Here is a 14,012-nt window from a genome sequence, read left to right as displayed (position 1 = left end):
TACATTTACAATAATATAAAAAAAAACAATGCTTAGGAATACATTTAACAAAAGAAGTTTAAAATTTATCATCTGAAAACTGCAAAACATTGTTGAAAAAAACTGAAGACCTACATAAATGAAAAGACATGATGTTTATGCATTGGAAGACAATATTGTTAAGATGGCAATACCACCCAAATTTCTTTTTTTTTTTTTTTTTGAAGCATTCTATTTACTCCATCTTTCTGAACAAGTCTTTCCCAAAACCTTCCCACTTGCTCTAACCCTAGTTTGACCTCCTTGCCTGGGACACAGCCTGGATTTGCCTTCATTATACTGGGAGACCCTCTCATCTTCTGCCCATGTTGTTGGGTCTCTTGTTTTCTGTAAACGTCTTACTGTCTCTAGGGTTTTTTGTTTGTTTGTTTTGTTTTTTATTATTATTATGCTTTAAGTTCTGGGGTACATGTGCAGAGAATGCAAGTCTGTTACATAGGTGTTCACATGCCATGGTGGTTTGCTGCCTCCATCACCCCACCATCTATATTAGAATACTACCCAAATTTCTACAGATTACAAGCCATTATCTATCAGAATTGCAGCCGGATCCTTTATTTTTTATTTATTTATTTATTTTTTTTTTGGACAGAGTTTTGCTCTTTTGCCCAGGCTGGATGGAGTGAAGTGGCACAATCTTGGCTCATTGCAACCTCCACACCCCCGGGTTCAAGCGATTCTCCTGCCTCAGCCTCTCAGAGTAGTTGGGATTACAGGTGCATGCCACCACAGCTGACTAACTTTTGTATTTTTAGTAGAGACAGAGTTTCACCATGTTGGCTGGGCTGATCCCGAACTCTTGACCTCAGGTGATCCCCCTGCCTTGGCCTCCCAAAGTGCTAGGATTACAGGCATGAGCCACCACACCCTGCCTGGATTCTTTATAGAAATTGATAAGCTGGTTCTAAAATTCATATGGAATTTCAAAGAATCAAGAATAGCCAAAACAATCTTGAAAAATAAGAACAAGTTGGAGAATTCATATTTTCTGATTTCAAAGCTTACTACAAAGCTATACTAATCAAGACAACATTACTGGCTAGACATAGAGATAGACATAGAGATAGACATAGAGATCCATAAAACAAAATTAAGAGTCCATACATCTATGACCCATTGATTTTAGACAAGGGTACCAAAACATTTTAATGGGAAAGAGTAGCCTTTTCAGCAAATGATGTGAGTACGTATGTGTGCTCACACACACAAAATGAAGTTGTATACTTAAATCACAACATACACAAGAGATAAAATTGATTTTAAAAACCCAAATATAAGAGTTAAAGCTATAAAATTCTGAGACAAAACAGAGGAGTAAATCTTTGTAATCTTGGATCAGCAGCGATTTCTTAAGCTCTGACAACAAAAGCATAAGCAATAGACAAAAAAAGTGAAATCACATTTCATTAAAATTAAAAACCTTTGTAAATCAAAAGACACTAACAAAAAAGTGAAGACGGCCCACAAAATTGGAGAAAACTTTTGCAAATTACATATTCGATAAAGGATTTGTATCTAGAATATAAAAAGAACTATTATAACTCAATAATAAAATCACAAATAAACTCATTAAAAAATGAGCAAAGGAAAAAAAAAAAAAAAAGGAAAAGAAAAAAAAAAAATGAGCAAAGGGCCAGGCATGGTAACTCACACCTATAATCCCAGCACTCTAGGGGGCCAACACAGAGTTGAGCCCAGGAGTTCCAGACCAGCCTGGGCAACATGGTAAAACCCTGTCTACAAAAAGTGAGCCAGTAGTGGTGGCGTGCGCTTGTAGTCCCAGCTACCCAGGAGGCTGAGGTGGGATGATCAATTGAGCTCTGGAGTTCAAGGCTGCAGTAAGCTATGATTGTGCCACTGCCCTCTAACCTGAGCTGCAGAACGACAGTCTCAAAAAAAAATAATAAAATAAAATAAAATAAAAATATATATATAAACTAAAAAACTTAAAAAAAATTTTTTAAGTGAGCAAAGAGTCTGAATAGATATTTCTCCAAAGAAAATATATAAATGATCGATAAGCACATGAAAAGATGCTAAATATCAATAGCTGCCAAGGAAATGCAAATCAATACCACAATGAAATACCACTTCACACCTCCAAGATGGCTAGGAAAAAAAAAAAAAAACAGATAACAAGTGTTAGGAAAGTGGTGGAAAAAATGGAACCCTTATATACTGCTGATGGGAATGTGAAATGGTGCTGCTACTTTGGAAAACAGTCTGGAAGTTCTTCCAGTGGTTAAACATAGAGTTACTATATGATCTAGTATTCCCACTCTTAAGTATATATACCCAAGAGAAATGAAAAGCTGAAAATAACCAAAATGTCCATCAATTGACAAATGAATAAAATGTGTCATATCTATACACATTTTATTACTTAGCAGTAAAAACAAATAACATACTGATACGTACTATAAGATAGCTGAACGCTGAACATATTATGCTAAGTGAAAGAAGCCAGGTCAGGCACTGTGGCTCACGCATGTAATCCCAGCACTATGGGAGGCCGAGGCGGGCCTCCCACAGTGAGGTCAGGAGTTAGAGACCAGCCTGGCCAACATGGTGAAACCCCATCTCTACTAAAAATACAAAAAATTTGCTGGGCATGGTGGCACATGCATCAGGAGGCTGAGGCAGGAGAAATCGCTTGAACCCAGGAGGCAGAGGTTGTTGCAGTGAGCCAAGATGGCACCACTGCACTCCAGCCCAGGCGACAGAGCAAGACTCTGTCTCAAAAAAGAAAAAGTACAAAAAATTAGCTGGGTGTCATGGTGCGTGCCTGTAGTCCCAGCTACTCAGGAGGCTGAGGCAGGAGAATCGCTTGAACCCAGGAGGCAGAGGTTGCAGTGAGCTGAGATGGTACCACTGCACAGAAGTGGTCACATATAGTATGTCATAGAAAATCACATATTGTAGGATTTCACTGATTTGAAACTTCTAGAATAGGCAAATACACAGATATACAAGGTAGATTAGTGTTTGCTTAATACTGAAAGGTGGGAGGCCCTGGGGAATGATGGCTAAGGGGTGTGATGTTTCTTTTGGGAATAATGAAAATGTTCTAAAATTGATGATGGTGATGGATGCACAGCTCTAAGAATAAAAGCCATTGAACTGTACACTTAATTTCTTTTTGGCTTTTTTATTTTTTGGTTTTGGTTTGGCTTTTTTCTGAAATGGAGTCTTGCTCTGTCACCTGGACTAGAGTGCAGTGGTGCCATCTCAGCTCACTGCAACTTCTTCTACCTCCTGGGTTCAAGCGATTCTCCTGCCTCAGACTCCTGAGTAGTTAGGACCACAGGTACGCGCCACCATGCCTGGCTAAGTTTTTGTACTTTTAGTAGAGACGGGTTTCGCCAGTTTTGCCATATTGGCCAGGCTGGTCTCAACTCGTGACCTCAAGTGATCCGCCTACCTTGGCCTCCCAAAGTGCTGGGATTACAGAGGTGACCCACTGTGCCTAGCCTCATCATACTATTCTACCTTTGTTATGTTTGACCTTTTCCGTACCAAAAAGTAGATTTTTTTTTTTTTAAAGTAAAGTGCTAATGCTATGGTAAGGAATTACAAAGCCAAAATATAGAAAATGAGAACCCAAAGAGATAAGTCTAACACTGAAAATAACTTTTGGCCTGAGGGAATTTGCCAGTCCAGAGGAATTTGCTACCAAAGTGAACTGTAATTCCACGGCGTCAAAGAACTAAGGTAATTAAATTCAGAGCATAGGGTTTGCCAAAATTGGGAGCTCTTATTAATCATGCCCCACTTATTTTTTTAGGACAGAGTCTCGCTCTGTTGCCAGGCTGGAGTGCAGTGGTGTGATCTCGGCTCACTGCAACCTCCACCTCCCAGGTTCAAGTGATTCTCCCGCCTCAGCCTCCCAAAGTGCTGGGATTACAGGCATAAGCCACAGCGCCCAGCCATGCTCCACTTTAAACTTGGAAATGGGCTACACCTTCAAGGTAGGACATAACCAGAAGTAAATCAGTCCTCTTACAAGCTTGCAGTCTGACCTCCCAGTTCAGGGAATCTCAGACACAGAAATTGGATTTAGGGTAGTGGCAGACAAAGAGCACCACTGGGTACCTGTGAGAAGCAAAGGAAAATCCTCTGTGCAGAAAGTTATCATTTCAGTGTTCAAATTATTTCTACAAAATAATATTCCAAGTATCCAGCAAATGGTCAAAGATAACCAGGCACAAAAAGAAACTAAGCAATGTGAGGAACAAGTGCACGCACGCGCGCGCACACACACACACACACACACACACACACACACAAAGCAGGCAACAGAAGCAGACATTCAAAAACTTCAGACATTGGAATTACATATTATTAATTTGACACGTTTTTATATATTATATGATAAAGCTTTTATGAAGGTAAGAAAAGAGAAAAAGAAGAAGAAATATCAGAAGATCACTACACTGTCTCTGAAATTCTTCTATGTAGTTAAAAAATATAACTCTTATTCAAATATTCAAATCAATTAATGTGGTTTTAGAGGCTTACGTATTACTTTTCCCAGCATCTGGTCCTAGACTGCATTTCAGAACCTCATCTCCTACCAGATTATAGTCTAGCCCAGTGGCTCTCAATTCTTGTTGTATATTAGAACTACTTAAAAGGTGGGTTTCGAATGTTGCCCTAGAGTTATGAAATCAGAGTCTCAGCATGGGAGCAGCCAAGGATGTACACTTTGAAAAAGCACCACTGGGGCTGGGCACGGGGCCAGGCATGGCGGCTCACGCCTGTAATCCCAGCACTTTGGGAGGCTGAGACAGGTGGATCACTTGAAGTCAGGAGTTTGAGACCAGCCTGATCAACATGGTGAAACCCCGTTTCTACTAAAAATACAAAAATTAGCCAGGTGTGGTAGAGCATGCCTGTATTTCCAGCTATGCAGGAGAATGGCTTGAACCTTGGAGGTTGCAGTGAGCCGAGATCACACCACTGCACTCCAGCCTGGGCTACAGAACAAGACTCCATCTCAAAAACAAAACAAAAGAAAAAGGAAAAGCACCACTGGCAATTCAGCTGCTCAGTCAGTATAGAATCGCTGCTCCAGCCCTACAATTCTACTTCATGTTCCTCAAACATGACAGGCTCTAACATGGAGGTCAGCCAACCATGGCCCAAAGCCCAAACTCCAGCTCAATACCTGCTTTTGTAAATAATTTTTTTACTGGAATACAACTATTGCCATTTTTTTATGCTTTGTCTATAGCTGCTTTCATGCTACAATGACAACACTGAGTACTCTTGACATGGACCACATGACCTGTAAAATCTAAAATATTTACAGTCTAGCCCTCTACAAGAAAAGTTTGCTAACTTCTGTTCTATTTCTGCTCTGCATCTTTGCACTTTTCCTCAAACTCTGCTCCTATCTTGGCAAGCTCATGTCCATCCTTCAAATCAGCATCATTTCTGCAAATCCTGAACTTAGGCCCCTTTATATTTTTTCATCACCCTCTGTACTTTCCCCTATTATATGACTCATTTTAATGTTTCTTCTAAGATGTCTGTTTAATGACTGCTTCCCTGACTAGATGGCAAGCTCTCTCAGGACAACACTCTGAGTTTCTTATTTACTATAGTGTCTGCTTCATTGTATGCATATATTAAAATTTATTCAATGAATATCTCCCCCCACCCCTATCACACACCTTTTCTCATTCTGTTAGATGTTCCAGTCTGTTAAGGGAATTCTGAGTCCAAATTCTTTCAGGGTATTTTTATCCCACCCTGTTGTCTCATCCATGCATTTCAGATACATACAATTTGAGTTCTTCTCCATATCACATACACACAATGTTGAAAGTGACAGGGCTGAGAATAAAGTCCTGAAAGAACACACACAAACACACACCCTCCACCACCTGCCTGCATATTGGTATCAATCCATTAAATCAGCAGTCTTTGACTAAGACTCTAATTGTACTATTATGTAGCCTACATTTTCTATCTTGTCTAGAAGGATTTTATGAGAGCTTCCACTTCTATGAGCCTTTACTTACATGGCACCACCTCTATCCAGGCAGGACTGAACTAATCACTCTCCCATCTTTCTCAGAACTGAAACTTTTCTCATTTTGCCACACTGTATTATACTAATTAGTTTAGAAGTCTGTCTCTGCTACAAGCCCAAGCTCTCTTAGAAGACAGAAACTTACCTAAATTAACTAGAATAGCACAGCCTAGCACAATGCCCAAAATTTAGTTGTTACTTAAAAAAAATTACTAAACACATGTCTTACAATTCAGACACATTCAAATTACGGCATTTCCTATTTCTGCCATCTAAAAATTCTTTTAAAAATACCCTTACCTGTATTCAGTTAGGAAAAGAGGAAGTCAAATTGTCTCTATTTGCAGTCGACATGATTGTATATTTAGAAGACCCCATCTTCTCAGCCCAAAATCTCCTTAAACTGATAAGCAACTTCAGCAAAGTCTCAGGATACAAAATGAATGAGCAGAAATCACAAACATTCCTATATACCAATAACAGACAAACAGAGAGCCAAATCAAAAGGAAACTCCCATTCACAATTGCTACAAAGAGAATAAAATACCTAGGAATACAACTAACAAAGCATGTAAATGACCTCTTCAAGTAGAACAACAAACCACTGCTCAAGGAAATAAGAGAGGACGTAAACAGATGGAAAAACATTCCATGCTCATGGTTGGGATGAATCAACATCGTGGAAATGGCCATATTGCCCAAAGTAATTTATAGATTCAACACTATCCCCATCAAGCTACCAATGACCTTCTTCACAGAAGCGGAAAAAACCACTTCAAACTTCACATGGAACCAAAAGAGAGCCTGCATAGCCAAAACAATCCTAAGGAAAAAGAACAAAGCTGGAGGCATCATGCTGCCTGATTCAAACTATACTACAAGGCCAGAGTAATCAAACAGCATGGTACTGGTACCAAAACAGAGACACAGACCAATGGAACAGAACAGAGGCCCAAGAGAGATCCAAGATGGCCAATTACTAGCAGCTCGAGATTGTAGCTCCCAGTGAAAGCACAGAGAACGAGAGGACGCCACACTTTCAGATGAATTTTTTTTTGCTCACGGACCAGGAGATTCCCAGTGGAGGAGCCCCACAGGTCGCCAGCGCGACTCTTGTGGCCGGCACGGCGGTTCCTGGTGCGAAGTGAACGGGACTGGTTCCCCTTTTGGTCGATGTTTGGAGCTCTGGAAGGGCAGAGTCGCCCATTCAGCTGGTTGAAGAGGGGGATCCAGGAGGGAGGCCAGACCGGAGATTCCTGTGCACAAAAGCACCAGGAGTCTTGGCACCGCTGGTTTGGCCGGCACAGTGGGTTGCTCGGATTTCAGCTCTGGGAATCAACAAGTTGGACGTCCACTCAGAGACCTAATTTGAAAGTCGGTAATTACGACAACAGGTGGATAAATTTACAATGACGGGAAGAAAACAGCGTAAAAAGGCTGAGAATACTCAAAATCAGAATGTTTCTCCCTCCACAGGGGATCAGAGTTCCTCATCAACAAGGGAACAAGGCTTGATGGAGAATAAGTGCGTTCCAATAACAGAATTAGGCTTCAGAAATTGGATAATAAGAAACTTCTGAGTTAAAGGAACATGTTCTAACCCAATGTAAGGAAACTAAGAACCTTGAAAAAAGGTTTGACGAAATCCTAACGAGAATGGACAATTTAGAGAGGAATATAAGTGAATTAATAGAACTGAAGAATACAATAAGAGAACTTTGAGAAGTATGCACAGGTTTTAACACTCTAATTGATCAAGCAGAAGAAAGGATATCAGAGGTCGAAGACCAACTTAATGAAATGAAACGAGAAGGCAAGATTAGAGAAGAAAAAGTAAAAAGGAATGAGCAAAGTGTACAGGAAATATGGGACTATGTGAAAAGACCTAATTTACGTTTGATAGGTGTACCTGAATGTCATGAAGAGAATGAATCCAAGCTGGAAAATATTTTTCAAGATATTATTCAGGAAAACTTTCCTAATCTAGTAAGACAGGACAAAACTCCAGGCAATACAGAGAACACCATAAAGATATTCCTCAAGAAGAGCAACCCCAAGACACATAATCGTTAGATTCACCAGGGTTGAAATAAAGGAGAAAATTCTAAGGGCAGCTAGAGAGAAAGGTCAGGTTACCCATAAAGGGAGACCTATCAGACTCACAGCAGATCTCTCAGCAGAGACCCTACAAACTAGAAGAGAGTAGGGGTTAATATTCAGTATCCTCAAAGAAAAGAATTTTCAACCTAGAATCTCATATCCAGCCAAACTAAGTTTCATAAATGAAGGAAAAATAAAATTTTTTGTGAACAAGCAAGCACTCAGAGATTTCATTACCACCAGGCCTGCTTTACAAGAGCTTCTAAAAGAAGCACTACACACAGAAAGGAACAACCAGTATCAGTCATCCCAAAAACTTACCAAAAGATAAAGAGTATCTTTATAATGAAGAATCTACATCAACTGATGGGCAAAATAGCCAGCTAGCATTAAATGACAATATTAAACTCACAAATGTCAATATTAATCCTAAATTTAAATGGATTAAATGCCCCAATCAAAGACACAGACTCGCAAGTTGAATAAAAAGTCAAAACCCATTGGCATGCTGTGTCCAGATCCATCTTATAAGCAAGGACACACAAAGATTCTAAACAAAAGGTTGGAGGAAGACTCACCAATCAAAGGGAGAGCAAAAAAATAAAAAACAGGAGTTGTAACTTTTGTCTCTGACAAAATAGACTTTAATAGTAACAAAGACTAAAAGAAACAAAGAAGGACATTACATAATAGTAAAAGGATCAAAGTAACAACAGGACTCAATGATCATAAATATATATGCACCTAATATAGGAGCACCCAGATACATAAGACAAGCTCTTAATGACTTATAAGGAGACTTAGACTTCCACACAATAATAATGGGAGACTTCAACATTAATATTAGATCAACAAGACAGAAAATTAACAAGGATATCCAGGACTTGAACTCAGACCCGGAACAAGTAAACTTAATAAACATTTATAGAACTCTCCACTTTAAATACACAAAATACACACTCTTAGTACCACATCACACCTACTCACAGGTTTAAATGAAATATTGGTTGGCTGCTTGTTTGTTATTTTCTTCCCTCATTTTTTTTAAATTTTTTATTTTTTTTCCTGTTTCCATTATTAAGCATAAAAGAGGTTTTCAATAGCCATTTTTAGACTGCATTCTACCCTGGGCAATAAAGCAACACTTCCGTTCTCTCTCCCTCTTCCTCCTCCTCTTCCTCTCTTCATTTTTTTTTATTATTATTTTTTTCTTTCTCTCTTAAAAAAAAAAAAAAAAAAAGAAAAGAACAGAGGCCTCAGAGGCAACATCACACATCTACAATTATCTGCTTTTCGACAAACCTGACAAAAACAAGCAATGGGGAAAGGATTACCTGTTTAATAAATGGTGTTGGGAAAACTGGCTAGCAATGTGCAGAAAGCAGAAACTGGACCCCTTCCTGATATCTTACACTAAAATTAACTCCAGATGGATTAAAGATCTAAACATAACACCTAACACCATAAAAACCCTAGAAGGAAACCTAGGCAAAAGTATTCAGGACATAGGCATAGGCAAGGACTTCATGGCTAAAACACCAAAAGCAATGGCAACAAAAGCCAAAACAGACAAATGGGATCGAATAAAACTTCAGAGCTTCTGTACAGCAAAAAACAAACAAACAAACAAACAATCATTAGAGAAAATCGGCAACCAACAGAATGGGAAAAAATGTTTGCAATCTACCCATCTGACAAAGAGCTAATATCCAGACTCGACAAAGGGCTAATATCCAGACTCGACAAAGGGCTAATATCCAGAATCTACAAAGAACTAAAACAGATTTACAAGAAAAAAACAAACAAACCCATTCAAAAGTGGGCGAAGGATATGAACAGACACTTTACAAAAGAAGACATACATGAGGCCAACAAACATGAAAAAATGCTCATCATCACTGGTCATTAGAGAAATGCAAATCAAAACCACATTGAGATACCATCTCACGCCAGTTAGAATGGCGATCATTAAAAAATCTGGAGACAACAGATGCTGGAGAGGATGTGGAGAAATAGGAACACTTTTACATTGTTGGTGGGAGTGTAAATTAGTTCAACCACTGTGGAAGACAGTGTGGCGCTTCCTCAAGGACCTAGAAATAGAAATTCCATTTGACCCAGCAATCCCATTACTGGGTATATACCCAAAGGATTATAAATTGTTCTATTATAAAGACACATGCACACGTATGTTCACTGTGGCACTATTTACAATAGCAAAGACTTGTAACCAACCCAAATGTCCATCAAGGATAGACTGGATAGGGAAAATGTGGCACATATACACCATGGAATACTCTGCATCCATAAAAAACGATGAGTTCGTGTCCTTCATAGGGACATGGATGAATCTGGAAACCATCATTCTCAGCAGACTGTCACAAGAACAGAAAACCAACCACTGCATGTTCTCACTCCTAGGCGGGTGTTGAAGAATGAGAACAAGTGGACACAGGAAGGGGAGCATCACACATTGCAGTCAGTTGGTGGGGGCTGGGGGAGGGACAGCGAGGGGTAGGGAGGGTGGGGAGGGATAACATGGGGAAAAATACCAGTTATAGGTGATGGGGGGATGAAGGCAGCAAACTACCTTGCCATGTATGTACCTATGCAACAATCCTGCATGATCTGCACATGTACCCCAGAACCTAAAGTACAATAAAAAGAAATACCCTTACCTGTAGCAAAAAGGAAACAGCATAACTCAAGAAAGAAGGATGATGGACTACATTTAAACTCTTTTTATATTCAGCCACTCCAGTATTTTCTAGGATTTCAGTGTCAATATATATTCCTTTCTCAAAGGGTTTGGAGGTCCACAGGCAACCAACCATGGATGTCAAATAGTGATTAAATTCTTCATAAGTCTTGCTGCTGAAATTGAACTCGGATTTTGTCTAATGGGAGAGAAATAAAAAATTGTCACTATCACATGTTATCCCTTTCTTTCTTATCCCCATCAGGTCATGTATATCTAGACTTAATTTTTAAACAACAGTGATTTAACAGAGTTTTCTCATTCATACCTTTTGGACCAACTCATTTTTCTTTGCGGCAGTCAAATTTTTATGATACCTAACAGAAAAAACAAACAGAATGAAACATGTAATATGCCTTCGAATATAATGCCTCTGAAGTGGTAAAAATAAACAAAAACATGTATTTTAAATGTAAATATCTGCAAATGTGCATATACACAAATATCCCGTTGTGTAGTTACGGATTTTATCCTTTTGTGATACATTCTCCTCAAGTGAAAATTAATAGAGGCTCAATAAGTGGTTCACTTAAGATGTGCACTTGACTAAGTAAAAAACGATGAAAAATGCTTTCAACGTTTCACTATTAAAAATTTAATAGAGTTCTCACTCATAAGTGGGAGTTAAACAATGAGAACACATGGACACAGGGAGGAGAACATCACACACTGGGGCCTGTCAGGGGGTGAAGGGCAAGGGGAGAGAGCACATTAGGACAAATACTTAATGCATACAGGACTTAAAACCTAGATGATGGGTTGATGGGTGCAGCAAACCACCATGGCACATGTATACCTACGTAACAAACCTGCATGTTCTGCACATGTATCTCAGAACTTAAAGTAAAATAAAAATTAAAAAAAAAAGAGGCTCAAAAGCAGTCAGTCACTGATATAGAACATATTTTCCTAATGTTAAAAAAAAAAAAAAAGGTACAGCAGAAAGGATAAAGGGGAAATTTAGAAATATGTTCTTCTTGTCAGAGAACTATTAACAACTAACAAGTTTTTAAACATTTCAACCTTGACATAGTTCTACGAGTTATGCCAACAAGGTGTATACTTAGCTGGGCATGGTGGCTCACACCTGTAATCCCAGCACTTTAGGAGGCCAAGACAGGTGGATCACCTGAGGTCAGGAGTTAAAGACCAGCCTGGCCAACGTGGTAAAACCCCGTATCTACAAAAAAGTTCAAAAAATTAGCCAGGCGTGGTGGCAAGTGCCTATAATCCCAGCTACTGAGGAGACTGAGGCACGAGAATCACTTGAACCCAGGAGGCGGAGGTTACACTGAGCCGAGATCATGCCATTGCACTCCAGAGTAACAAGAGCAAACCCCATCTCAAAAAAAAAAAAAAAAAAAAAAGTGTACACTTATGGACTGAAAAGAGTAATTTCAGTCCATACGTGAAATAATTAGAGGAGACTAGAAATAACACAGTTTCACATAATTGGCAATAGCTCCCCTTATCTCCCAGAAAATGATTTTACTAGAGAAGCCACAAACACTTAAAGCAATTGTCATCAAACGAGTAATTTTTCCTGAAGACACAGCAACTAGAATGAACAATGCTGAGTGCAACAGTATCACTGCACAACAGGTCCTCAACTATGACGTTTTTTTATTCTGTAACCACAGCAGTGGATTTAAAAACAACACAGCTATCATAGCCCCATATCGGAGGGTCATGTCCAAAAGCAAGCCATGTTTCTGATTTCCAGAGGCCCTGGCAGAAAATGAGTAGGGATATTTATTGTATTATAGCTGAAAAATGAAGAGAGAATTATAATATACTATTTCATAAAATGGTAAAAAGTTTTTGTACCTATGCATAATAAAACACAGCTGATTCAGGATGCTGGCATCCAGGCTGAGAAGTGCAGAATAGAAGATCCCAGGAGGAAACAACACCACTAATGGAAGGTTATAATTTATATATATGTCACATACCTTTGAGAAAGAATGATAACATCAGTATATAGAGTATTCCCCAGAACTGTTCAACCAAGTTCACCAAAAGAATCATCAGTATAAGATAAGCAATAATATAACATTAGCTTTGGACATGTCTGACTCCTAAACAGGTAACTACAAGCTTGCTTAAAATATACTTCACCAAATATCAACCATACTATAGAGGATTATTTCTATAAGGCCCTTACTTAAATCTTTCAATTTTTCTGGGGAAAGGTCTTAAAGTTAGGGGAACAGGATAGAGGAAGGAAGTATTTCTTTCTCCTTAAGTCCCATAATACTTACTTTTGCCATTGAAAACAATAGCAAAAACCGCAATTACTTTTGCACCAATCTATAGTTCTGTCCAGATCATATACTGTAAAACAATAAAAGGGTACTAGGTACCAAGAAAAGTAAGGCAGTTGAAAGGTAGAAATGGACATCTGTAGAAACAAGGTATTTTTGGTTTCTGCCAGGGGTTGGGAATGAGATGAAAAAAAATAATGCTAACAATAGACTTCTGTCTAGGGCCAGTATTAACACAGGTCAATGTAGTGGTACCTGGACCTAAAAAACAGCCAGCATTTAGTCCAATCTAGTGCCTTTGGTGATTAAAAACAAAAATGGAAAAAAAAAAACAGCATTTAGGCCGAGCATGGTGGCTCATGCCTGTAATCCCAGCACTTTGGGAGGCTGAGTCAGGTGAATCACGAGGTCAGGAGTTCAAGACCAGCCTGGCCAACATGGTGAAACCCTGTCTCTACTAAAAATACAAAAATTAGCTGCGCATGGTGGCGGGTACCTACAATCCCAGCTACTTGGGAGGCTGAGGCAGGGAACTGAACCTGGGAGGTAGGGGTTACAGTGAGCTGAGATCATGCCACTCCACTCCGGCCTTGACAACACAGCGAGACTGTCTCGAGGAAAAAAAAAAGCATTTGTTTTTCCACTTTGTTTATGAAAGTCAGCTATTCTGCCGAGAAAATAATCATGAACTTCAAAATGTGAGGTTATTTTAACGATGCTAATAAGATCATAGCCCACCTTAATGGTTTCATATAAAATTTAAATAGTGGGCCGGGCGCGGTGGCTCAAGCCTGTAATCCCAGCACTTTGGGAG

At 39.2% G+C, this 14,012-nt stretch overlaps 1 protein-coding gene across 4 annotated transcripts in view; it reads right to left on the bottom strand.

Moving 5' to 3' along the window:
• Nucleotides 1–14,012, bottom strand: part of CENPI (centromere protein I) — a 72,432-nt gene that overhangs the window by 13,048 nt on the left and 45,372 nt on the right. For all 4 annotated transcript variants that reach the window (XM_032257791.1, XM_032257793.1, XM_032257792.1 and 1 more), the window contains 3 exons: nucleotides 12,762–12,886; nucleotides 11,203–11,251; nucleotides 10,855–11,073 (listed from right to left, as the gene is read on the bottom strand). In XM_032257791.1, the coding sequence (XP_032113682.1) occupies nucleotides 10,855–11,073; nucleotides 11,203–11,251; nucleotides 12,762–12,886 (393 nt within the window). The remainder of the gene's footprint in view (nucleotides 1–10,854; nucleotides 11,074–11,202; nucleotides 11,252–12,761; nucleotides 12,887–14,012) is intronic.

The sequence above is a fragment of the Sapajus apella genome, unplaced genomic scaffold (assembly GCF_009761245.1).
Source record: "Sapajus apella isolate SASKATOON/1434 unplaced genomic scaffold, GSC_monkey_1.0 scaffold98, whole genome shotgun sequence".
NCBI lineage: Eukaryota > Metazoa > Chordata > Mammalia > Primates > Cebidae > Sapajus > Sapajus apella.
The sequence above is the reverse complement of the archived record's forward strand: the minus strand, read 5'-3'. Positions and strand labels throughout refer to the sequence as shown.